We start from the raw sequence: 26,071 nt of genomic DNA, 5'->3' as shown, positions 1-26,071 counted from the left end.
ATTAGTCACCTCAGGTTCTCAGACAAAGGCCTCCTGATTGGATGTCAATTACTTGGATTCTCACCCTTTCTTATCTCTAACTCACTCTGTTGTTGCTAATAAATTAGCCTCTCAGAGGAAACATTTGAACCAAACAGTACAAAGTATCTTGGAAAACTTGAAGTATTCTGTTTGGTGATCTAAAATAATCAAATGAAATGACTAATTACTTGCCAATTTTTTTCTTGTAGTTCTTAATTTTTTATATATATATATAAAGTAATAATTTATATACTCATTTTCCCTGTTTAATAAAAGGGATATGTATAATATATAATAAATATATTGCATACACATAAAGGAATATATAAATATACATATATTGTTTTAATTATATTTTATATATATTATATATAATTTTTGTTAAATAGGAAAAACTAAATATGGGCAAGGAAAATGAACTTCATGCATCTGTATAGTCTGAAAAAATTAATTATGGCTAATTTAAAATGAAATGTTTCTTAAACAATTTTGCAGTCAGGCTATTAATAATCATTTTTGCAAAGTGGACAACATATACCAGAGCATATTGGAATATTAGAGATTCATGAATTGCTGTCAGTTTGAATTTGTATACATTTTCTCATCACTAAAAATACTGTGATCTAGTATGCAGAGGAAAAACGAGTCCTGGAAAATAATAGTGTTGTTAAATGTTTTTGTAAGACAATTTATACGTGTGAAAAGTTAATTAGTGATATAAAATACATATTTGGATAATTAACACCAGGGAAGACTAGACACTTGTTGCCTAAAACAATTAAGATTTTTTTTCTAGAGTCATCTAGATGCTTATATCCATTTTCCAACTCAGTTTGCATGTCTAGACAGAGCTTCTTCTAAAAAATTGTTCAAATACAAGAAAATTCTGATAGTAAAATAATTGAGAATTTGAAAGGCTGAGAAAAGTCATGATTCCGATGTATTATATTAGAGTTGAAATCTGAGACTTGTGAATTAACATCATGCAATCTTTTAAAATATGAGAAAATATGCATTAGAATCAAGAATAACCATAAATCCAACTAAGAAAAGAAAAATCACTCTCCTGTGAAAGAAACCATTCCCACAAGTCCTTATGTGCCTCCACTCCTGACTTTATAGTCATACAGATAGTTCCAAAGACAGGAAATATCACATTTTCTACACTTTTCCATAACGTAATCATTTTACAAAACATCTAAACCAATACAGCTCTTTTAAATCGTAGCCTCTCCTCTCTTTGTGTGTCACCAGTTCTTTTTATTAATTCATGGAGATGAATGCAAAATAAACACAGTTCTTTGGTGAGTCCAGCTTACCCACAGTGCATGCTGCCCTGTCACACCACTCGTCGCTTTGTTGCTCTTTCTCTCAGTTCCTTCCAACGTGCCCCCAGGGCTCATGAAACAACCCAAGAGTGTACTGCATACTTGTATAGGATGAAGCAAAGAAGGAAAACAGAAAGGTGCCCAGCAGTGTTTGTACCAAGGTGCAGTGCCCTTCCTGGCACACAATGTGGGAAGAGAGCAGTCAACCATGCAAAGTAAATAGCAACCAGCCTAGTGCAACTAACTAAAGGTAGTGAAAAGCCCACTGAAGCACAGAGCTGAGTTTAGAATATTTACACCAATGCTCCTCTATTTTACAGATAAGGAACCTGAAATTGAGCCATAAATTTATTTGTAATTTAAAAAACCTGCAACTATGATCCTTGAAATATTCTTTAGAGTTTGATTTTAACTATTTTAGAAATGTTGGTGGAGGGATGACAAAAATTAAAATACAGACAAAAATGAGAGAGTCTTAATTCTGGAAGAAGTGTTCTAGCTTATTCATCTTGTTTTACAGATTTAAAAAACCCCAAGCCCAGAGGATTGCAGTTCCTACCCTTGTATTGTAGCCACGCAGAGGAGACCCACTGATCTTGTTACTACACACCTAGCTCCTTTTTAATTAATTCAAATAAGTCCTGTTACAGCTTGCAGGATCTATCCTGCTGATTCTGTAGGATTGCAAGTTTTCCTTTTGCCTTTCATTGGATTTCAAACAATGTATTGAGTGTGGCAACTGAATTATTACAGTCAGTTATCTGTGTATTCTATGGGCAATTTAAAATTGACGTGAGTTAAAATGGGACACTTCACACTAGTCATAAGAAACTCTTCAGAGATGCAGCAATTCAATCTGGTTCACGTAATAACAGCAATAAAGAAGAAATCGAACATATTTTTTTTCTCTCTCTTGTGAAGGGCTAAAAGCAACATACAGATTTTCTTATTAATCCTCCCAAAAGAACGACAGCCATTTCTAACCAGGAACCTCATGACAGAGGTCAGGAGGCCAAGTGTGTGCAGGAGCTGAAGGCACTGGTGTGGGGCTCCAAGGCTTCATTTCAGCGTCTCTTGGTGTTGCTAACTTGCTGTTTGATGATGGTCAAATCACAGAATCTCCCTGAATACTAGTTTACTCATAATTTAAATGGGAGGAGGTGGGTGAGATAATCTCTAAGATCCCATCAAGGATGAATTGTCAGTGATTTCACAGAGATCTCAATGCACTGCTTAGATTTCCTTATTGTTGATCCCCTTAATTAAGTCTTCACTAAGGCTCTATTAACGTTACTATTGTTCTAGCTCTTCCCCAATTATAATATTTCTTTTTCACTTTTTCAGAAGAGTAACAGGAAACACAGTAATGCCCTTTCTTTGTAAAGTCATGGCCAACTAATAAGGGTAGAGAGAATAAAGCAGTAATTGGACAGTTTGTTTATCTCTATCTCTGTGGAAATCTTAATAGTTATTTGGAATGCTTTAAATTTCTTTCATGGCCCAATCTTACTTTTGCACCCTTAATGTAAATATCTCACCTTCTACTTTCTCAGTTTGAAGTCATTCATCAAGAGTTCTTTCAAAGTCTTTCTAAATGTTTCTGCTCTTAATTCATCCTTTTCTTACTCCTCCACCCCAGTACTATACTACCCTCATCTCAGAGGAAAAAGAGAGCCTTTGTCATTGCAAAATAACCATCTATAGTGGTCTTAATCCAATGTCCAGTTCTTCTAAGTCAGTGACTCTCATACCTACATACAGATTTGAATCACCTGGGAAAACTAATAAATAATCCTGATCAGAATCAGGACCAGGTATTAGTATTATAATAAGGGTCCTAAGTGAGTTTTATGTTAAGAAAGGGTTGACAACCAGTGCTCTGGAGGTCTTGATTGATTAATTAATCCTTGTTTATTCTTCAGTTTTAATCCATTTTACTGGCTCCTTGCCTCCAACCTGCAAATGTATTTAGGCTTCTATTATCCTAATAAAACACCTTCCCTTGTCCCTCAAGCTACGATTCTATGCATCTCTCTCCTACTTTACCTTCTCAATGGTTCTGCTCCTTGGTAGCTTTCTATGCAGTCACCATGTGGCATACACAGTCCCTCATGCTTCATGCTACTCAGGTTCTCTTTAGGGCCTGACATTCCCAATCACCCTTGCCACTATAGAATTCGCTCTTCCTTTGGCATCTGTGATTCTACATTCTCCTGGTTTCCTTCTCAGTTGCACAAAGTTTCCTATAAAACTATATGTCAGCCGGGCGCGGTGGCTCACGCCTGCAATTCCAGCACTTTGGGAGGCCAAGGCAGGTAGATCACGGGGTCAGCAGTTTGAGACCAGCCTGACTAAGATGGTGAAACCCTGTCTCTACTAAAAATACAAAAAAAATTAGCTAGGCGTGATGGCGGGCACCTGTAATCCCAGCTACTTGGGAGGCTGAGGCAGGAGGATCGCTTGAAACTGGAAGGCAGAGGTTGCAGTGAGCCAAGATTGCACCACTGCACTCTAGCCTGGGCAATAAGAGCAAAACTCTGTCTCAAAAAAACAAAAAACATAAAACAAAAAACAAACAAACAAAACTGTGTGTCTATGAGTCCCCAAAGCATAGCTGCTTCTTACTGTTCCATACTAGTTGCCATTAAATTACTGATTTATTCTCTCCCCTAAAATGATTGCTTAAGTTTAAATGATCATATCCATGAAAATGACTCTGGAATCTGCATCTCTTCCTTGAGTTGTAAGTTATACTTCACCGGGATATATCCTCATCTGGATGTTCTTCCTCCACCTCAAACTCAACCTGAGTTTATCATCTTCTATTGATTTCACCCCTTCTCTGTGACATCCTGCTGAACTTCAGTCAGCACTGTCCTTCCAGTTTTCTGGGCTTCTAAATTCTGGTTATCTTTCACTCTTCTTTTTCCTCCTTACTCTCCATATCCTATGCATCCCAAGTTGTGACTGTCTTGCTTTTGAAATTTTGAGGTGTCTATTTCCTTCTTATTTCTAATTTGTATTCAATCCCTTGTTTAAGACACAGATCAAATATGCAGGCTTCCATGATGGCATCCTCAACTCCTGGTCAAAATTAGCTTTCCCCTCTTTGGTGATCCCAAAGTGCTTTGTGAGTCTGGTACAATAGTGAGCACATTCTACTTTCTAATACAGCACCATGTGTATAGTCTCCACCGCTTAGGTTAGGCCCTTAATGTCAGATATGATATTCTTTCTTGGATGTAGTTAGTATCAAGGATCAGGGACTCTATCTGAGTAAACAAAAATATCTCCCCATTCTTCCTCCCACTGGGCCTCCTCCCCACAAACTGCAATACAGTGGAAATGGCTATTCACCATAAAGTGAACAGTGACAATAGGGCTTTGTGAACATAGCCCATGCTTTTATAACAATGACTAGTTTTGATTGCTCACCCATCATATGAGCACATGTCTTATATATGTCATTTCATGCAAACTTCCCAAAAGACCTGCTAAATAAACATTATGAGCACCCGTTTTATAGATGTAGAAACTGATGCTGAAAACCTTAAGTAACTTGCCCAAGATGACACAGCTAGTAACGAGAGGATAGGGGCCAAATCCCAGGTGTGAAAGGTCACGCTCTTAACTTCATGTGATTCCATTAGATTAAATTGTGTATTGTGTCAGACAACAGGAGTTGGCAGCACAGGGAAGAAAATTTTTTGCTAGGGGAAGGTTTGTGGATGATGAAGAGTTATTTTATTGAGAAAGAGTAAAATGTTCTGTTCAGTCTTTCTTTTGACTCTCATTGCTCTTGGAACTTCCCAGTTGCAGAGTCCACCTGAGCAGCAGGTAGCATGGGGGCTTTCCATGTGTGAGGACACTCTTCTAACATGCCAGCTCCTCTGATCTGTCAGGCCACCATTTCTATCACCTCTCTTTTCATCCTGAAGGCATCAACTTTTAGTAATCCCAATGTAAATGACAAGAACAGTGGTCTTGGTAATATATTCTTATCAGCTACCTGCTAAGGAAGGATTAGTTTGACAGTCTTGTGAAGTCCTCTCTAGACAACTTCTATCCATAATAAAGTCACTTGCAGACAGCAGAGACCCATATCCTTACACAAGACCCATATACTTTTGAAAAGCGAGACAGTGCTTTCTTTTGAGTAGTAATCAATACTAATTTGCAAGCAACTTGAGAGTAAGGGAACATATCTTCTAGTGTGTTTATCAACCTTAGTTTCTTACTAGCCTACTGACTTCTGCATGTAAATTATACTTATTTCATAGAAATAATGCAAACTTGAGTTCTTTATTTTTGAGAGGAAGGAAAACCATAAGTGCTTTTTTTTCTGAAAGGGGCTTGATAATTGATGTTAAAAAGAATTGGCTAGCCATAAGTAGAAAGCTGAAACTGGATCCTTTCCTTACTCCTTATACGAAAATTAATTCAAGATGGATTAGAGACTTAAATGTTAGACCTAATACCATAAAAACCCTAGAGGAAAACGTAGGTAGTACCATTCAGGACATAGGCATGGGCAAAGACTTCATGTCTAAAACACCAAAAGCAACGGCAGCAAAAGCCAAAATTGACAAATGGGATCTAATTAAACTAAAGAGCTTCTGCACAGCAAAAGAAACTACCATCAGAGTGAACAGGCAACCTACAGAATGGGAGAAAATTTTTGCAATCTACTCATCTGACAAAGGGCTAATATCCAGAACCTACAAAGAACTCAAACAAATTTACAAGAAAAAAACAAACAACCCCATCAAAAAGTGGGCAAAGGATATGAACAGACATTTCTCAAAAGAAGACATTCATACAGCCAACAGATACATGAAAAAATGCTCATCATCACTGGCTATCAGAGAAATGCAAATCAAAACCACAATGAGATACCATCTCACACCAGTTAGAATGGCGATCATTAAAAAGTCAGGAAACAACAGGTGCTGGAGAGGATGTGGAGAAATAGGAACACTTTTACACTGTTGGTGGGATTGTAAACTAGTTCAACCATTATGGAAAACAGTATGGCGATTCCTCAAGGATCTAGAACTAGATGTACCATATGACCCAGCCATCCCATTACTGGGTATATACCCAAAGGATTATAAATCATGCTGCTATAAAGACACATGCACACGTATGTTTATTGCGGCACTATTCACAATAGCAAAGACTTGGAATCAACCCAAATGTCCATCAGTGACAGACTGGATTAAGAAAATGTGGCACATATACACCATGGAATACTATGCAGCCATAAAAAAGGATGAGTTTGTGTCCTTTGTAGGGACATGGATGCAGCTGGAAACCATCATTCTTAGCAAACTATCACAAGAACAGAAAACCAAACACCACATGTTCTCATTCATAGGTGGGAACTGAACAATGAGATCACTTGGACTCAGGAAGGGGAACATCACACACCGGGGCCTATCATGGGGAGGGGGGAGGGGGGAGGGATTGCATTGGGAGTTATACCTGATGTAAATGATGAGTTGATGGGTGCAGCACACCAACATGGCACAAGTATACATATGTAACAAACCTGCACGTTATGCACATGTACCCTAGAACTTAAAGTATAATAATAATAAAAAAAAAAAAAAAAAAAAAAAAGAAAAAAAAAAGAATTGAATTAAATTAATTTGCAAGTTGGGTCACTTGTTCTACATCAGAAAGAAAGAAAGGAATTGTCATTTCTCATAAGGTTCTAGGTGACACTGATAAGAGAAAAAAATTTCTTCTTTAAACATACATGTTTATGAACTCTCTAAATATCACTATGATTTGAAGTTCCATTCTACAACACCAGATGACAATAGGCATGGTTCTTTGGTACCAAATGAAGTTTTGAGATTTGACTCTGATAAATATTTCACGTGTGAATTCTTATTAAAAGCTGATTCAAATGTATCTACAACCATATCCTCTGAAGGTTATGATTTTATATGCATAGTGATTTGAAATTTTATTACAATAGGGATAAAGTATATACATTCTGGAATCAGGACTGGATCAGCTGAACTTGAATCAAGGCCATAACTCTTGTTAACTATAACTTTGAAGAAGTTGAAGGTCTTTTCTGTGCCTCAGTTTCCTCATCTGAGAAACAGATATTAAAAAAAAAAACCTACCTCATAGCTTTATCATCAGGATGAGATGAGATAATCATGTAAGCATAACACCTGACACATAAATATAGTAAGTAATCAGTAAATGTTAGCTATTATTACTCTGAATAGTTTTTGTTAAAACAATCTGGCTCTGGTATATCTCTTTTCAATGGTTTCGTTTAATTATTTGCATTTTTTTTCTCTGCTTACCTTCATTCCCTCTTTTATTTTTAGGAAAACTGATATGAACAATCCTCCAGTACTATAGAAACTGTGTCTGGGTGCGGTGGCTCTCACCTGTAATCCCAGCACTTTGGGAGACCATGACAGGCAGATCCCTTGAGGTCAAGAGTTTGAGAACAGCCTGGCCAACATGGTGAAACCCAGTCTGTACTAAAAAATATAAAAATTGTCTGGGCGTGGTAGCATGTTCACCTGTAATCCCTGCTCCCTGGGAGGGCTGAGGCAAGAGAACCACTTGAACCCAAGAGACGAAATGAAGGTTGCGGTGAGCCAAGGTGGTGCCACTGCACTCCAGCCCGGGCCACAGAGGGAGACTGTCAAAAAAAAAAAAAAAAAAAAAAAAAGGAATCTCTCTGAAGCTAATCAGAGAATGCTCAGTGCTGAGTGACATTCCTCAGCCAAAAACTCTCTTTTTGTGTCTGGGTCACAATTCCCATAATTTCTTGCATTTGAGTGGCTTGCCCATGCCTTTTAATTTTGTTTTCAGTGGGCATTGTTAAAGTCTGTGTTGGCCAATATTCAGTTCATTTTTCAAAATTTTAAATCAAATCTTACAAACATATCCAGATTAAGACTAGCAGCAAACCAGGATTTTGGGTTCTTTTCTAGCATGGTGCCAGATGGTACTTAGGTAGGATAATAAAGGAAATCTGTTTCCTTCCTCACATTTTATGTATCTGTCATAAATCTTAACTGACTTTAGGTGAACTGCAATTTAGAAGTTCAAGTTTCAGGTGAAGGTTCGGGTGAAATTTCATTTTAATGTTTTATTAAAATTGATTTTCTTTTGTGATTATGAATGAATGCAATATCACTGCAGAGGAAGCAAGTTGACAGGCAATGAGAAAAATCCAGCTAAGATAACAACATAGGGCAGTTTTTTTCTGCTTATCTTTATTGTAGAACTACCAGTAAGAAACCCTTAGGCGTTATTATGCCTTCGAAACACAAATAACATCAAACTCTGCACTAGTTGGCAAAGAGAGAAATCTAAGCATCATTATGGGGGCTGTCACAAGTGACTATGGTATTTATTCACAAATCTAGCAGACTACTGAGGCTTAAAATATGTGACTTATTAGGACATTGCTTTTGAATACAAATTATAATAATTTTAGAATAATAGATTGTTTGAATTCCGATAATTTAGAGAAAAGCGAAAGCAAGGATACTTATTATATTTGCTTGAGTTAAAACAGTTACAAATACGTATTTAAAAAACTAATAGAGATGGAAAGAACTGTGGCCTAAATTCTACCTAGTTTTGGGAAAGGTGATTTTACAGAAAAGCAGCCCATGCATCACATTAATGAGATCAAGGCTGATTTTGGGGAAATGAGACAGAAAGAAAATAAAGCTTATATTGCCATTGATATACAGAGTTATGGAAATTATTAGGTAAATAAAATAGAGGCATAATTGTATTTTGTCTGAAACGGGTTGTCAAACTGAACTGTCTTAGAGATGGTGGCAAAAGAATAGAATATTTTGGTGGGGGGAGTTATTCAAAAAATAAAACTGCAGAGAAATAGAGAAACAATTTGATGATATGTTAAGAAAAGAATAGGAAATCTGTTATAAAACATTTTCCTTCTTTGCTGGACTCTTCTTTCTCTTTCACAACTCCTCAGTGTGGGAGTTTGTGGTGGGAGTGCTGTTACATCATTCTTCCACAGTCGACATTTAGAATCGTATCTATAAACCTTGGTCAGCGTCTGGATGGGGACCAGCACCATGCATTACCTTGTGCATATAGAAAGACAAAAGATAGATTTTGATCCACAGGAAAGCAGATTGCCTGGGTTAGCTGCCCCAGATGTTTGTGTGTGAGTCATGTGCTTTCTTCTGGGTTCTGGAGCTCTGAGTGTGGCCCTCTTGGGACCTCATAGTCCAGACCTGCACACTTGGGGCTTGTGCACACTGGTACCTAGGGAGAAAGTGTGCCAAATGGCCAGCAGGTGTCAAATGGGATACTTGAAAGTCTGTCAGTCTGGCGGGCTTCAGCTTGAATATTGGATCCTGGGCAAGCTGATCATGCTTTCTGAGTGACAGATTTCTCAAGTGCATGATAGGGATTTTAGGACTGTTCTGAACTTCAAATGCAAGTAAAATGCCTAGTACAATCCTTGACTTAATAAAGGTTCACAAGCTATAACTGATATTATTGTGTAAACTGTCTGCCATCTGCAAAGTGCTCAATAAATGTTGTGTAACATTGTGGATATTTTTAAGGACTTGTTAGCAGTGGCCACCTTAGAACAAACAACTATTTCTCCCAGGATTCTCCCTCCAAATCCTCTCCGGAAATGCACATGTCTTAGTGAAGAAGGTTCGAAAGGCAGAAGTGATGGGTTCATAGTTAGGTCAGGCAGTGTGGCCTGCAGTTTATGTTAGAGGAGTTGGTGGAAATCCTGGCTCTGCCATTATTTGTCATGGGACGTGGGATAGGGCTTTCAATGCTTTTTAACTTCAGTTTTTCTGTCCTAAATGGGGATGGTGATGCTCACCACACAGAGTTGTGAGAACAATAGGAGATAAATTTTGAGTGAGTTCAATGTGTAATTTACAAAATAGGATAAGATATTACTTCATCAACTACCAAAAGGCCCTCACAGCCAGCCTCTGGGAAGAAAAAGCATCTGTACTGTTCCTTCATCCTCACCAGCCCTTTGTCAACTGCCCTCACTCTTACTTTCCTTTTGGGGAATATTTTTTCTTGGAAAGAATAATCCACATCCTCACCACTTGCTCAGTCCTTTAACGTCATTGCAACCTGATTTTGGTGCTTATCCTCTTTGTGGAAAATGGTCTCCCACTTTGTCATTGAATTCAGATCCCAAATCACAAAATGCAAAACCTTTCCTTTGAATTCTCTGTAATATTTGACATGATTACCCACTCTCATCTTAATAATAAAAACAGGAATCATTTATTGAAATGCTACTATGTGCTGCACTGGGCCAGCCATGTGGCATACATGATTTCATTTAACTTATATGAAGCCCTTGCGTGGCAGGTATTCCGATCCCATTTTACAGAGGAGGAAACTGAGGCACCGAGATGCTAACTTGCTCAATATCACATAATTGCCACACTAGTGGCAAAAAAGAGATTGGAACCCTGCTAATACCGATGTTCCTTCTTAGAGCTTTGTTCTTTTCTCAGCTTCTGTTAGTAACATTTTTTCTATGAAAATATCCAAAGCACTGTGTACCTTTGCATGGTATTTGTCTCACTATCTCACTCCTAACTCCTGGGAACTTGACATACCTCTTGAATAATGTATAATCCTCAAGGACCTCTTTTAATGTAATGCCTTCATGGGGCAAATTATTTTTTAACAAAGGAAGTATTAGACAAAAAATCTCTCCTTGGGGTTGCAAAGTCTGAAGATTTAAAGCGAGAACCTGAAAATGACATCAATTTCTTAGTTAATTTACTTGTATAGCCGACATAACACTGACCTTATCAAGGTAAGAGTTTCCTTTAAGTTAACTGGTCAAGAGGTATTTTTCTTTTCATAAATAATGCAAGGGGATGGAAAGATAGCTGAAAAGAAGAAAAAAAAAATGCATACTTTTCTTGTAAGTTACATTTGGAAACATTATTGTTATTCTGATTAATGACAAAGAATTCCAGCCAGGGTAGAGCGGAATGTGATTTAGGTAAACTCTAGGTAAAATAACAATGCACAGGAGAGAACTTTGAGCAAGTTTACATGATGCTCAGATGGACCATAAACAAGAGACAATGAGTGTTGCTACTTTTCTTGCTGACCTTTATTTAACAGAACTTTCTCATTAGAAAAGAGCTTGCTTTAGCTTATTGTTAAAACTGCTGTGTGCTCACCTGCTTTGAAAAAGGAACAGGCAACCCAATGGTTCACGCCTGTAATCTCAGCACTTTGGGAGGCTGAGGCAAGCAGATCACCTAAGGTCAGGAGTTCGAGACCAGCCTGGCCAACATGGTGAAACCTCGTCTCTACTAAAAATACAAAAAAAAAAAAAAAAAAGTGCTGGGCGTGGTGGTGTGTGCCTGTAAATCTGTAATCCCAGCTACTCGGTAGGCTGAGACAGGAGAATCGCTTGAACTCGAGAGGCAGAGATTGCAGTGAACCACGACTGTGCCATTGCACTCCAGCCTGGACAACAGAGTGAGACTGCATCTCAAGAAAAAAAAAAAAAAAAAGAAAAGAAAAAGGAAGAGGCAAGGTAAGCCCTGAGGCAGATTGAGTTTCCCTTCTTTTCTCTCTTCTCTCTATTTCAGAGTCTCTCTAATTCTTCTCTCTCTTCATGCTAATAAGAATAGCATTACTATGTTCATTTATATATTCAGTGGACAAGATGTGTAAAGTGGATGTAAAGCATAGTATACACAATATTTTAAAGAAAAACATACTAAAATGTAGAGAACCACCAAGCATAATGAAATTTCCATTTTGTCAGTGAAAATGAAATATTTGCCATTTCATGTTGCTCAACTTTTTATAAGATACCTCTACTTATACTGACCAAAATTCTATAAAGTAAGTGACATAATCTCACTTAATAAGGGAACTCAATTATTTGCCCAAGGGCATGCACTAGATGGATTTTGAACTCAGGTCAACTTTCTTTCCATTCATCAATTCATCTTTTCATAAAACATAGTTCCTGTCTTCAATTTTGTGAGTAGAAGTGAAAAAGGAAAACTTATTTATACATGTAATTATGTGACAAGTAAGTACCAAAAGGTAAAATCTGCTGAAGGAGTTCAAAGATTGGAGAGGCTCCTTCTAGCTTAGAGTGAAAGGAATAGAAAAGGAAGAGGAAAAATGGGAAAGGATTAAGGGGAGGCTTCATTTAAGAGGAACCATTGAGAACTGGTCGATTTTGACAGGTGAAAATGAGAGGGGAAAGAGACCTTTTCTGGAGGTTTGAAATGCATGAGGCTCATGGACAGAGGTATAAAGACATGATAGGCATGTTTGAGATATGGCAAGTAGTTTAGTTGTAACAGAGTGAGAGAAGGGAGGTAAGGATTAGGCTAGAAATTCATCTGGCCGTCAGAAATTGGAGGGTCTTGACATCTAGTCCTAGGAGACTTGATTTGCTTGGTTAAGTGAGAGCCAATGGCTGTGATGAAGGAAGTTCCATGCTTGAGGTCATGCTTTGAAACTACTCATTTGGATGATCTATGTAGAAGAAACCCAGGGCAGAAAGAGATTGGAACATTTTTTCTCAAAATGTATAATATATACTAGATCTATCCATAGTATTTGATAAATTTCCAGGCCTTACACAAAAAGATTCTGATTAAATATGGGTCACATGAATTGATGTTTCTACAAAGTTCCCCAGATAATTCTTGTGCAGGTGATTCAATAACTACCACTTTGAAAAATGTGAGAGTAGAGTTGAGGAGGTTATTTAGCAAACTATCTTAATAACCAAAGTGTGCCAATAAAGGGACTTTATTTGTCCATGAAGAGAAAAGGCACAGAAACAAAAGATATTTTGAAGGAAAAATCAGTAGGTCAATTAGGTCTATCACTGGAAGAGGATTCAAAGATAATTATTGGCTTTAATAGCTGGAAGATTTGTGGTACAATGAATAGAAACATGAGACTGTATAGATTTATTAGGTCTGATAAGCGTTTAATTTTGCCAAGTGAATTTTGAAGTCTAAAAATGGCAGCAGCAGGGAAATGTCAACATAGGTAGTAGACAACATAGGACTTGGGTTAGAAGAGCAAGGTTGCAGCTGGAAAGATGGCTTGGATTTTAAGTGTGGATGGATGATATTTGCAATTACTGAAAAAAACTCTAAAGAGTAAGAGAAGATAAAGAATCCAGGAAAGGAGAAAAGATAAAAAGAACTATAAAGTAGGAGAGAACCTGGGAAGTTAAATAGTTAAACATAATTCAAGTCAAATAAAGAGAGAATTTGAAGAATATACATACATGCATACATACATACACATATACATATATACACACACACACACTTACACATACACACACACGTAATTTTAAAATGTTTTTTGATGAAAGGGAACTCTAGTCCTTTTCCAATGTTCCATAATCGCACCATCTATCCAGTTGTTTAAGCCAGAAATATAGAGTTATCCTTGACATTGTCTCTTTCTCTACCCACCTCTCAAATTTAGTCTATGAGCAACTCTATGAAGTGATTTTCTGTCTTAGTTCATTTTATGCTGCTATAACAGAACACCTGAGACTCAGTAATTTATACAGAACAGAGATTTATTTCTTACACACCTGGAGGCTGGGAAGTTCAAGGTCAAGGGCCAGTGGTGGAAAGCGGAAGAGCAACAGAGTGCACACACATAACAGAGAGGTGAAGGAGGAAAAGGGGGCCAAACTCGTCCTTTTATTAGGGACCTACTTCCACAATAACTAACCCACTCCGGTGAAAATAGCACTAATCTATTCTTCAGGGCAGAGGACTCATGACCTACTCACCTAAAGGTCTCACCTTTTAACACTGTTGCATTGGGGGTTAAGTTTCTGTCACATGATCATTGGGAATGTATTCAAATATAGCACTTTACAGACACATATTTTTCTGACTGTCTTTCCGCCATTTCACTGCTGCCTGGGCTAGGCTAGCATCGTCTGGATTACTACAGTAGCCTTTCATCTGGCTTCTTGGCATCCACTTTTGTTCTTCTCCATTTTGATCACAACATTGCAGTCATAGATACCTTTGGAAAGTGCAACTACCTTGTCAGCCCCCTGCCTGATACCTTGGATGGCTTTCCATTGCTCTTAGAATGATGAGCAAACTCATTAATGTGACCTGTAAGGTCTTACCTAGCATGGCTCTTTTCTACCTTTTAGCCTTATTTCCAAATACATGCTGCTGACCCTTGCTCTCCAGACACATTGACACTCTGTCAGGGCATGGTCCCCACTTACTCCTTGTAATAGGCTATAATTTAAAGGGTAGTAGGATGGAGAATGAGTTTTTAAAATTTGTAGACACCTTAGGACATTCATAGCTTGAGGTGACGTAAATAGCTTCCTTTTTATCTTGTTTATTAATTTTCTTATTACTTCTCACTAGGATGTAAGCTGCAATGAACACACTAAATACCACCATGTGCCTGAAATCAAAATTACAACTTTATATGCTTATATGAAAAAAGACAGCTTTCTTCATACAGGCATGTAAATCAGAGCACATTTGTTTTCTTTATACCATTTATTTTTCACTTTCAGTTCAGCAAACATTAAATCCACTTGTCAGTGGGGAAATAGACCCAGAAGATTGAGAAGCAGATTGTTACAGACATTCTCTAGCCAGTTTTGTTTGTACCAGTTCTATTGTTATGTTTTCTATACCTACAAAAATTTTCTCATATTTGGGTATATGTTATCTAAACTTTCCTTCTCCTTTATACATAAACTTTATTTCTCTCTCTCAACTTTTCTTTTGATTCATTCCAACAGAGAAATGAATCCTGTGCTGTTCTATTTTTATGTTTTCAAAGCAAACAGTTACCTTGAGTTATCTACACAGAGAGCCTCACATGGCTGTTCCCAAGCACCACACAGGACCAAATAAAACCACCATGAAGCAAAGTTAAACCAGTGAATGATCACCTTCACAGAGAGGGAGAAATGGGACTAATCCTGTTAAAACGTGATTAAAATGTGGCCTCTAAAGTTAGGTATTATTTTCTTCTGGATGTCAGGTTTTTTTTCCCCTTCTTCTAATTTCCTCATTTGAAATATAGTAGGAAACAAACAAACAATCCAGAGACAACCAATAGTTCCAGCATTTCTACAGAAATAGAATCCTTCTGTAGGAGTTCAATTTCATGGACTATACGTTCTTCATGTAGTCTGAAATTTTCAGATGCTTATGCAGAACCAAACTGAAGACATTCAAGAATTATCTCATGAGCAAGATTTACCAACTGCTTCTCTATCCTTCTCATAAAGTGCCTTATGCAGCATGTCCGGAATGATTCTCTGCATCTGATGCAAAGCAAGAAAGATTCTAGATTTGCATTTGAATTGTTGGCTATTTTTAACTTTCTCAGAGTTTTACTTTGAGAGATATTTTACCTTTGTGGATGAGTTATGGAGTCAGGTGCTTGACCTTTACCAGCTTTCCAGTGAAAAATCCAATGAAGAAAAGACTTCAAATGTCTTACAAAACCAAACTCATTATTTATGAAGTCCTGAACTATGTCAGTGACATTCCCAGACACACATAGTGTAGTAAGGGCTTTATTTCAAGAAATTTCCAAATTGAATCCTCCTTAGTAAGAATCCTATGTGGACTAATTTTGTAAATGATTTCCAATCATAGAAATGCCTGTGAGTGACAGGATTCCACAAACAAACAGACAACATCAGAACTCATACGCTGCTCTTTCCTTCCCCTTCTATAATCTCCTTCCCCTTCTATAAGTGCCCTCTCTACACCACGGTGTGCAAAGGGGATTCTGTGGAATTAAAACTTGTGTGGTTTCTGGAACCCTAAATCCCCAGTCAAGCAGCCTGGTAAATAAAGATAAGACATTTTCTTGATTTCCCTAACATGGCTTTACCTTAGGGGATAGGGTGAGGAGGAGGACATATATTAATCAAGAAATTGTTTTTAAAAAACCTATTGTATATTTTTAATATAGTTCTAGTCATCTGAGATTTACAAAAACATCGTTGCTGCTTTCAATGAGTTTGCAACCTAATTATCTGGCTAAAAATTAGACTTTAAAATTTTAGTTGCATATTTTACTACTTGCCTGTGTTTTTGTTCATCAGCTAGATTTGTTGAAAACTGAAAATGAGCTCTCATGTCCAGAATCTTTTGGAGTTTTAATTTTACACTCAGGAAAACACCAAGATGACAAGGAATCTACATGTGGGATTCAGCTGACATTTTCCCTATTTAGTATAAAGCTGGCAAATGTAAGCCAAAGCCCTCCTGTCCAGTATTATAAGTATCTTCTCTTTCTTTCCTAAAGAGTCAGCAAACTTGACATTTGACTGCTGATTCATTTTCTCCCCTTCCCAGAGCTGAAATACTCACCCAGGCTCATCTGTCACCCTGGCTTTGATGAGGAGGGGGTTTAGGCATTTGCTGTCTGGGCTGTCAAACTCAAAGTCAGCTTCGAATGGAAGTTCCCACCATGTGCTTTAGAAAAATAGGGTAGTGGCTGTGGGCAGACAGCAGAGAGGAAGGAAGGGAGAAACAGTCAAAAAGAGCATTTGATGTGGGCCTGGGAATATAAAGAGAAGAGGTGAGAGAACAGGTGAATGAGAGGTTAGTGAGCCCATGGCAGATCCAGGGCTTAATTATTATAAAATAATTCCCTGCAGTACTGTATTTCTGCGGTGTATGATTTTTTTTTTGACCATGTGGGCATTTACCCTTTTTAGGTCAAACTGGACACTAAGAAATCTACTATAGATATGATTGATTTGTTCTTTCAAGAAACACTTATTGAGTGTTAACTACTGTGGTGAACTCTGCTAGGCACTGAAAGTACTGTGATGATGATGACCTAGTCCTTAACCTTTCAGAGACCTACAGTTTAAGGAGGGGTGGAAGGAGGCAGATAAGTGAACCAAAGATCATAGCAAAGTGTAATAAAGGCCATGCACAGAGTATTCTTGCAACAAAAAGGAGCAACATATTGTGAAGATTAAGAAAAAAAATCAAATCTTAAAAATCTGTGACATTTTTATGACAGTGACACATACACACTTTTGGAGAGAGATATTCGTGTTGGGACCAGTTGCACTTACAGAGGAAGACTTGAGAAATTACAAAATGTTAAGGAAAACATCCCCCAAAATTCAACCATTAGTTACCAAGCTTCAGGAATCAGAAATTTGAGAAGTTATTTGGTGCAGAATGAAGCTCAGAATTGACCAAAGAAAAGTTTAACCTATGTAGTAGACCAGGATTTGAAAGTTTCCAAATAGCTTAATTGGAGGTAGTGATTTTTTTTGAGTGATTAAATGAAACACCCTTTGGATTTAAAAATTCATGCTAAATCTAGAGTAACTGATGAGGCTAAATGCCAATTTCACGCACGTTGTGCACTGAAGTCATTTGTATGATCGTGCATTCACCTGGTCAGTTTCTCAGGATTTCTGTCAGTGCAGCCACAGAGTGAAGACACTGGACATGTTGAAGTTGAAGCCTGACAATGCCAACGGAAGGCACTGGGTTGAAGTTCTGTCCCAGGTATGTGAATTATAAAATTAGGTTTGGTATCTCAGAGAGGCAGACATTTTCTTTGATTTTTCCAGAATTGCTTCTTTCATTTTGGGTCTAATAAGAAATGAGCAAATGTCATACATTTCAGGAAAATTGGTTTCTGGTTCTGGTCAAATGACTCTTAAATGATATCTATTGAATGAATTTGGAGACATGAAATACCAAGAAGTAAAAACTAAAGGAGACTTTTAAACCAAATCTCGCAATATTATAATAAACACAATTCAACTTGATAGTTTCATCTTTGATCATAATAGTTTCATACAAATGGGTCAAGGCATTATGCACTAATTCGTGCCAAGCATAGTGCTGATACCTGGGCACAGGTTATTTCATTTAATCCTTGTGACCCCATGGATAATATACCATTACTACCTACATTCCTACTGAGGAAAGGGAGACTCAGGCAAGATGCAGAATTGGGATTCAAACGAAGATATTCAGGGCTGTGAAACTGGTTTTCTAATACTCCATGATACGGCGTGTCTAGAGAGGGCCTTCTTAATTTGTTAGTTTGCATTCATTCAAATTGTTTCCTGGGAATTTGAGTGTACTTTCTTTAGGGAAAGAGCACATGAGACACCTGCATTGTTCAAATATGAAAGACGATTCTATTCTTTAGATTCTTCCTTTAAAAAAAATCCCCCTAATCACTGGTAGCGTTCAGTCATCAAATACATTAAAGACGGTTAATCTAACATTCTATTTATCAGGAGTCTTTACAGCTGAATAGAGACTAAATTTTGATAGCACAGTAGCTCTTTGACCTTGAGCAATTTGATTAACTTTCCTACTTCTGAGTTTTCTTATCTGTTCAATGGAAGGTATAATATCTACTGCTGAGGTATGCTGTGAAGATTAAATAACAATAGTAATAAGATAACTATTACTTTTTGAGCTTCTCCTCTGAGCCAGTTACTCTAATGGGAAAGTGGTATATATTATGACATTTAATCTTCAACCCAACCAGGTAGTTATTACCGTTACCAATTTCCACTAAGGAAACTGAGGCTCAGTAAGATTTAAGAAACTTGCTCAACATCATGTAGCTATAGTTATATTTAAAGTTTTGGTGCTGCAAAAGGAATAGCACTCGAATGTAAAATTTTCTTTTTAATTCTCAGCAAGGCAAGTTACTTCTATAGAAGGGTGCACCCTTACAGATGGAGCAATGGTGAGCGCACACTTGGACAAGGGAGGGGAACGACACGTGGCCCCTGCTGCTGTGTCGTTCCCCTATTGGCTAGGGTTAGACTGCACAGGATAAACTAATTCCGATTGGCTAATTTAAAGAGAATGACAGGGTGAGTGCTTCCGAGGGAGTCAGGTCAGAGCAGGTAGCAGGCAATCTGAATGAGTTAGGGTGGAGCAGGTGATCAGAATGAGTCAGAGTGGAGTAGGTAATCAAAAAAGGTTGCTTTACGAGGAAGTTAAGTTTAAAAGTAAAAGGCAAAGAATTGAACATACTGATATTAATTCTTTGAAAAGAAATTTAGAACCCATATCCAACAACGTGAAGTGAGACTCAAACCAAGTTTATCTTGTCTTAATACTTGTATTTATCTCCGATGCTGCATCCTTTTCACATCACACAACCTCTTGACACTATAAAACATTCTAGAAATATTGGACATTATTATTTACATCCAATTTGTACAATAAGATTATTGTATTATATTTTAATTGATTGAAAAAAAATGTATAAATGGTAGAGAAGTCACTGTTTAATAGACCATGAGATTGTACAATGCTGATTTTGAAAGTGTAAATGAACAGTATGATTATTGATTAGTATTAATTGATTCCTATTGCTGCACAGGCTACTGGGGCTTGTACCCTTAGGAAGCCATACTGACCCCAATCATCCCTTCCAACTTGATTTTACCATTCCTTTCCTTATCACCAGGGAAGAGCAAAGAAAATATAGGACATGTCAACATTTACAGTCATTTGTATAGGAGATCTGTGAAAATGTCCTTTTTGAAATAGAAGTCATCTTTTGGATAAGATCAAATTCAGACAAATTGAATTTTCATTTGCTTTGACATGGATTGGAATCAGTGATGTGATTTTTCCCCACTCCTGTGCAGGGAGGGGAAAGAAAACCATCTTAATGAATTTCCTTAACTTTCTTGAAGGTGCTCAGTATTTTTCTCTTTGGAAAAAGCAACAGAATGTTATGACACTCAAGTTGAGAGCTCTGATTCTCAAGTTGAAAAACTTATACTTGGAATCTAATGCTACTAATGGATTTTGATGAAGGAAAACATTTAATTCGTACATTGAACAACTTGTTCATTCATTTGACAGTTGCTCATTAAGTGCCTACTGCATAAGAGGCCCTATTCTAAGTGCTATGAATACTTCAGAAGGCAAATAAAAATTTCTGCTTTCATAGAGTTTACAATTGAGGAGAAGGGAGATAGACAATAAAATCTTAGCATGTAATGTCCTGGGGATAATATGGTATGCTGCAGAGAAAAAGAAAGCATTGTCTGGGAATAAGAAGTATGCAAAGGGTTGTGATTTGAAAGGTGTTTTCAGGGAAGTTTTCTGATATTCAGCAGAGACCTGAAAAAAAAGTAAAGAACTGAGTCAAGTGACTATGCAGGGGAAGAATTCTTTAGGCAGCAGGCAGAGCAAGTCAAAGGCTCTGAGGTTTGAGAGTGCTTGGTGGATTTGAGCCCCAGCCCAGGAGGCCAGCATGGTGGCAGTGGAATGGGAAAGAGTGGTAGCAGAAGGGTACTGGGAGGAACCAGATTATTCCAGGGCACACGGGCCACTGTAAGACCTTGGCTTCTATCTGCAGTCATACAGAAAGACATTGGAGGCTTTTGAGCAGAAGGTATGACTTAACTTCAATATTGAAATGACCACCGGTGTTGGGTAGAGAATAGAACATGTGGGTGGGAGAAGGGAGGCAGAAGTAAGAGACCAACTGTGAAAAATATGTAATAATGTGAGAGTTGGTAGTGACTTGCCCAGAGTGGCAGCAGTGGAAATGATAAGAAACAATTAAAGCTAGGCATAGTTTGAAGGTAGAGGCACTAGGATTTCCTGTGATGTGCAAAAGAAAGAGAGGATCACCGAGGACTCCAAGGTTTTTCTGAGCAAGTGCAACGGTGAAGTTCCCATTTACCCAGATGGAGAAAAATATAGAAGGAGGACATTTTGTGCAATTCAGAAATTTGATTTTGAGCATATCCTGTGTGAGATGCCTGTAAGACATTTAAGTGGAAATGTTATGTAGGTAGTTGGATATGTAAGTATGGAAGTTAGAGGAAAAGTCAAGGTTAGAGATTAGCATTTGTGAGCTCTCTGTATATGGGAAGTTTCTGAGGGCTTGATACTAGATTGAACTCATTTAGAGCTTAAGTATAGATAAAGTAGAAATTTATAGTTGATCCATGGAACACTCCAACATTTAAAGATTTAGGAAATAATGAGGAACCAGCAGGAGATTGAAAAAGTCTCCATTTACAAAATAGGGAGAAATCTCAGATACACACACACACTCAACACATACACACACACTCTCTCTAGCTTTCCTTTTATTTCAGAAACCTGAGTTAAGAGGTAGGAGTCAGTCCCTGAAAAAGGACAATGTTGTTTTTCATGAAGTACCAAGAAACCTAAGGATGAAGAGGATTTGACAATGGAATGGCATCTTTAATCAGTTGTGCTTAGACAAGCAAATGACTTTGGAATTTGAGGTGAAGACATAGTACATGATATGCAGGAGGATCATGGGCAAAGATGGCAACAGGAGCTAGAAATAAACTTTTATGACATGCCTTCTTGCTATTGATATAATAGATGCTCTTTGAAAAAAATATAGCAACCGTGCAAATGAATGAAGAGAATAAAATGCACCAATTCCACCTCACTGAGATAACTGCTGCTAACATTTTGATGCATTTTTTTCTAGTTTTTTTCACACACACATATGCATTAACAAAATTATATATACATTCTTGCAGTCTGCTTTTTTATTTGATATAATAGCAGAAATTTATCTTTGGAAGATTTATTTTTAATTATATTTTGATGAAAAGGAGAGATGATCCAAGGGAAGATTGTGTTAGTTTGAGAAATATCTGGTCCAATATCTTCCAATAAAGCAGGATGATGACTGTCTGTGTATATGAGAGAGACAGAGAACAAGGACAACTTCGGATTCTAAGTGTCTTGGTGACGATACGATGGCTGTGTTATCCATGGGGACTGAGGAAACAGGACTGACTAAAGCTGTGCTTATTTTTTATATCAAGGGGGATTGCAGACTTGCTTTTTGCATAGCTGGAGAATTGTTTGTTTTTTATTACTAGATGTAGCAGAAGCTGAAAGAAAAAGATATCTCAAAATGTTTTGGCTGATATCTACCAATGTAAACAGGCAATGAAATTAATTTGTGATACAAAGTAGATTGTTTTGACTAAATTACTTGGTTTGGCTTTCCTCACAGCTTACAAAGAAGAAAAACAAGCACCATATCTCCTCTATATTTTTCATGTTGTGGGGGTTCAGTCCAGACACATATATCATCAAGAATTAATACGGAAACTTTTTCCTCATCAATCTGTGAAAATTGTAAAAATTCATTTTAGTTTATCACTAAAGTGTTGTGAGCATAACCACAGCAAAATAATTTCTCCTGTTGACAACTTTCATGGCACGAATTGCCTCCAAAGTAAATACTTGATGCAATTAGATTCAGAAGATATTGGTAAGACTAGAGGCAGTGAAAGTCCTTTTACCCTTAATGAAATTAATGAAAATAATAGGAATAATATCGATTTTTAAACCTCTAACAACAGTAAGTAAAATGTATGTGTGTATTTTTGTTTGTGTATTTTGAGCTCTCTCTTTCTATACATGCATTCTTGACTGGTGAGGTCAATTGGCTGGAGAAGGGACTTTACAAGGTCAAGGGCACACATTCCACTGGCCACATAGAAGCAGAAAACGATGTCATAGCTATCAAATGCACCAAGAATTCCATACAGTCATTTCATGGACATGTGGTCTGGTCACGTAAAGACCAGCCAAGAGTGTTCGGCTGGTTCAGTAAAATCCACCACACTGTTAGGAAAAACAAACAGGAAACTTTAACATAGATGCCATCTACTATGGGGCAATGATTTCAACTTTGTATGTGGATTACAGTGTATATACAGAAGCTCACAAATACACAAACTCAACTGCATCAGAGAAGAGCAAAAGCCCTACTTATCCTTAATTGCAGTATTTAGCTGAAAACAAACATACTCTAATTGTCTTACACTTTTATTTCTAGTTAATTCTGCATTAGTATGGAAGTTTTAGATGCATTTGAAGAATATTGCATTCTTTTATAAATTTATAATTATTTCATGTATCTGCCATTCGTTATAACCAATCTATGCCTCAGAATATAGAGTTTTTCAGAATATAAAGCAACATCTTTACAGCTCAGAGTTTGTGAAGTCCACTGGGGAAACAACACAACGGCACTGGGAAATTCACTTACTATGTTCCTGCCACTTCACATTGAGGGTCATATGCAATGACAAAGACTGAAATTTGCACCATAGATCAAGTTGAGAAAACACTGGTTTCTGATCATTGTACTTTTGCCTTAGAAATCTCAGCTTGTGATTTCCTGACATTTCCTTTTCTGATTGTGCTATACCGATCCCATATAAAGTACAAAGCAGTATAATAAGTTCCTTTGTAAATCTACCCATTATCCACTGGACTTTGGAACCCAACTGCCCCTCTCATCTTTGAAGGAGAATTGTGTTTTTATGCTGTTCATTTGAAAAACAAAACAAAACAAATAGGTAAAATGTCAAGTCCATAACCTCTAACAAATCACCATTTCCATCTGCAGCCCCGGCAGTTGTTGAAAAGCAAGAGCAGGAACCGAGAGAAAGCCCCTTCTTTTAGTCGAAAACTCTTGCTCTGCTTAGCAAAATCATGAACCCAAACAGTGTGGGTCAGCCTTTCAATATGCAAAACGGACGAAGGTACCCAATTTTCTTTTATAATAGATTACATAGGAAGTAGTTCTTTGTCAGGGAAATTTGTCCTAATCTTCCAATTTCCCCTTTGAAAAAATCAGACTCTGACCATCAAAACACATTGACTGTAGAAATAAAACATTTATCTAACAGGTTTCAAATCTTAAGGACCGCTTCCTCTTTATTTTTCTTGGACCTTTATGCCTTCCACCCACCAAAGTCTTCACTCAGCCCTACCAATAGCCCAGCTGGCACCACAGATAAGAGGCAAAGTGTTTCCTTCGTGACCTCTAAACATTCTACTCCACAGGAAAAGCAGAGTGGAATGTACACTCAGCAGGCTATAAGCCTGGTGCCACTTTGTCCTGGAGGCATTTCTGCCATAAAACATAATACTAGCCACTGTGTTTTGCTCTAAGCAGACCATCTCCCACTCCCCTCTCCCTCCTCTTCCTGCTTCTCACTCCGCACCTGGCTGCAATTCACGATCCGCACGCCACAGAGCAAACAAAAAAGCATGAAACAGCAACAGATTCCTTTGTTTTACATGCAAATCCTACCTCCGGTAGTTGTCACATCTTCCTCAAATGCCACGCTTAATTTTTAATGACAGCGATCCAGTGCAGTCCTCCAAATAGCCACCGGTAATCATCATTACCTCTTGTGCCTAAAGCCTTTGTGGACCATTAATGTCACAACCCTTTCTAACTCATAGCTTTAATTCTCCCTGCTCAAAATGTCTGAAAGAGTTTGGAAGGACAATAGGAGTGACAGGCACGCTAGACAGCCATGCTTGAAATTAGTTATCTGGAGCTCCGTTAAAGCTGCTTCATACTGTTTTAAAGCATGCAGGAGATAGGATTTATTAGCCTATGATAGGCATGCTGTTTCTGTTTTTATTAAATACTGTAATAGGCTGTCTGTTAGCAATGCTGTGATAGGTCCAACATCACTTCCCCACTGCTTTCGAATTCTCATATTAAAAAGGGAGAGAGGGCTCACAGTCTTCCTTCCCAGACCGACATCGCCCTGCACTGGATCAGATTTCCAAATCCTCCTTAACTATAGGAGAGACAGCCAAATAGGTATTTTCGATACGGAAAGTGAACTTGGTAGTAAACAATCTAGGATTCTCCAAACAATTCTCTTACTCCCAGTAAGAGATACCTGCTCTTCCCAGTTACAAAAATAAGTATTCTCTGGAGTTAGGTATGAGAATCAATCCAAAGAGGAAAAGTTCTCATTATTACTGAGGTATGACTTAAGGTACACATGTACACAAAATCTCAAATTATAGATCAACTGGACTGAATGGATCATTTAGTGCACAAAGTGTTTATTTTATGCTGACTCGCAAAGCTTTGTGTTTCAGACTGAAGCAATCACATGTCAGGCACAATTGTCAAACGGAAAGAATGAATGGTGAACGGAAAGAATGGGAATGTGTACACTGTCTTGCTCCACTTTGGACAGTCATGATCATGGAAGATAGAAGAGGGATTTCTTAACATTGGTCAAAGAAGAGGGTATTAGTCTGCTGGAAGTGCTACTCTGAAAAGTTAAGTACCTTTGCAAGTAAGGAAGCAAAGTTCTTAGTAGCTTAAGTAACATTTTATCCTCCAACTACCCAACTTATTCATTATCTTCTGCATTTCCTTTCTTCCTTCTACCCCAGGAGCAATAGTTTTGTAGTAGTTACTACGGAAACTAGATGGTCTGCTCCAGGGAAGGGGTTAAAGAGAGCAGCAGATGTAATATGGACGGATGTGTATTATACTGGCCTATAGAACTAAAAATGAGTAGTAATTAACAAACAAAAACTGCTACAAACTACTACAACAAAATTTTGGAGAGAATGATTATAAATCACCACTATTTAATTACTGGTAGTTTTGTAATCTAGAAATGCTCTAATGATCAGGTCATAGCATCCATTATTTTATTAATGTAATAACCGAATATCTGAATTGCTCAGATGTCTGATAAAGCAAAGATACTGTTTCCTCCACTCCTTTGTCCCTCCCTCCCTCCCTCCCTCCCTCTCTGTCTCTCTCTCTCTTTCTTTCTTTTCTCCCCTTCCTTCCTTCCTTCCTTCCTTCCTTCCTTCCTTCCTTCC

At 37.6% G+C, this 26,071-nt stretch overlaps 1 protein-coding gene across 4 annotated transcripts in view; it reads right to left on the bottom strand.

Moving 5' to 3' along the window:
* Window positions 1-26,071, bottom strand: part of KCNMB2 (potassium channel subfamily M regulatory beta subunit 2) — a 454,246-nt gene that overhangs the window by 300,115 nt on the left and 128,060 nt on the right. For 2 of the 4 annotated variants that reach the window (XM_011980366.1, XM_011980368.1), the window contains exon 1: window positions 1,341-1,625. The exons of 1 other annotated variant lie outside the window; for it this stretch is intronic. Coding sequence is in view for 1 of the 3 variants with exons in the window: in XM_011980368.1 (XP_011835758.1) it covers window positions 1,341-1,351 (11 nt within the window). In the remaining 2 variants the exon portion in view is untranslated. Of the gene's footprint in view, window positions 1-1,340; window positions 1,626-24,515; window positions 24,992-26,071 lie in introns of those variants that run through there. One more of the 4 variants, XM_011980369.1, reaches the window with a different exon arrangement.

Source organism: Mandrillus leucophaeus, unplaced genomic scaffold, assembly GCF_000951045.1.
Source record: "Mandrillus leucophaeus isolate KB7577 unplaced genomic scaffold, Mleu.le_1.0 Scaffold211, whole genome shotgun sequence".
In the NCBI taxonomy this organism is placed as follows: Eukaryota; Metazoa; Chordata; class Mammalia; order Primates; family Cercopithecidae; genus Mandrillus; species Mandrillus leucophaeus.
Note: the sequence above shows the minus strand (reverse complement) of the source record. Positions and strands in the feature narration are given on the sequence as shown.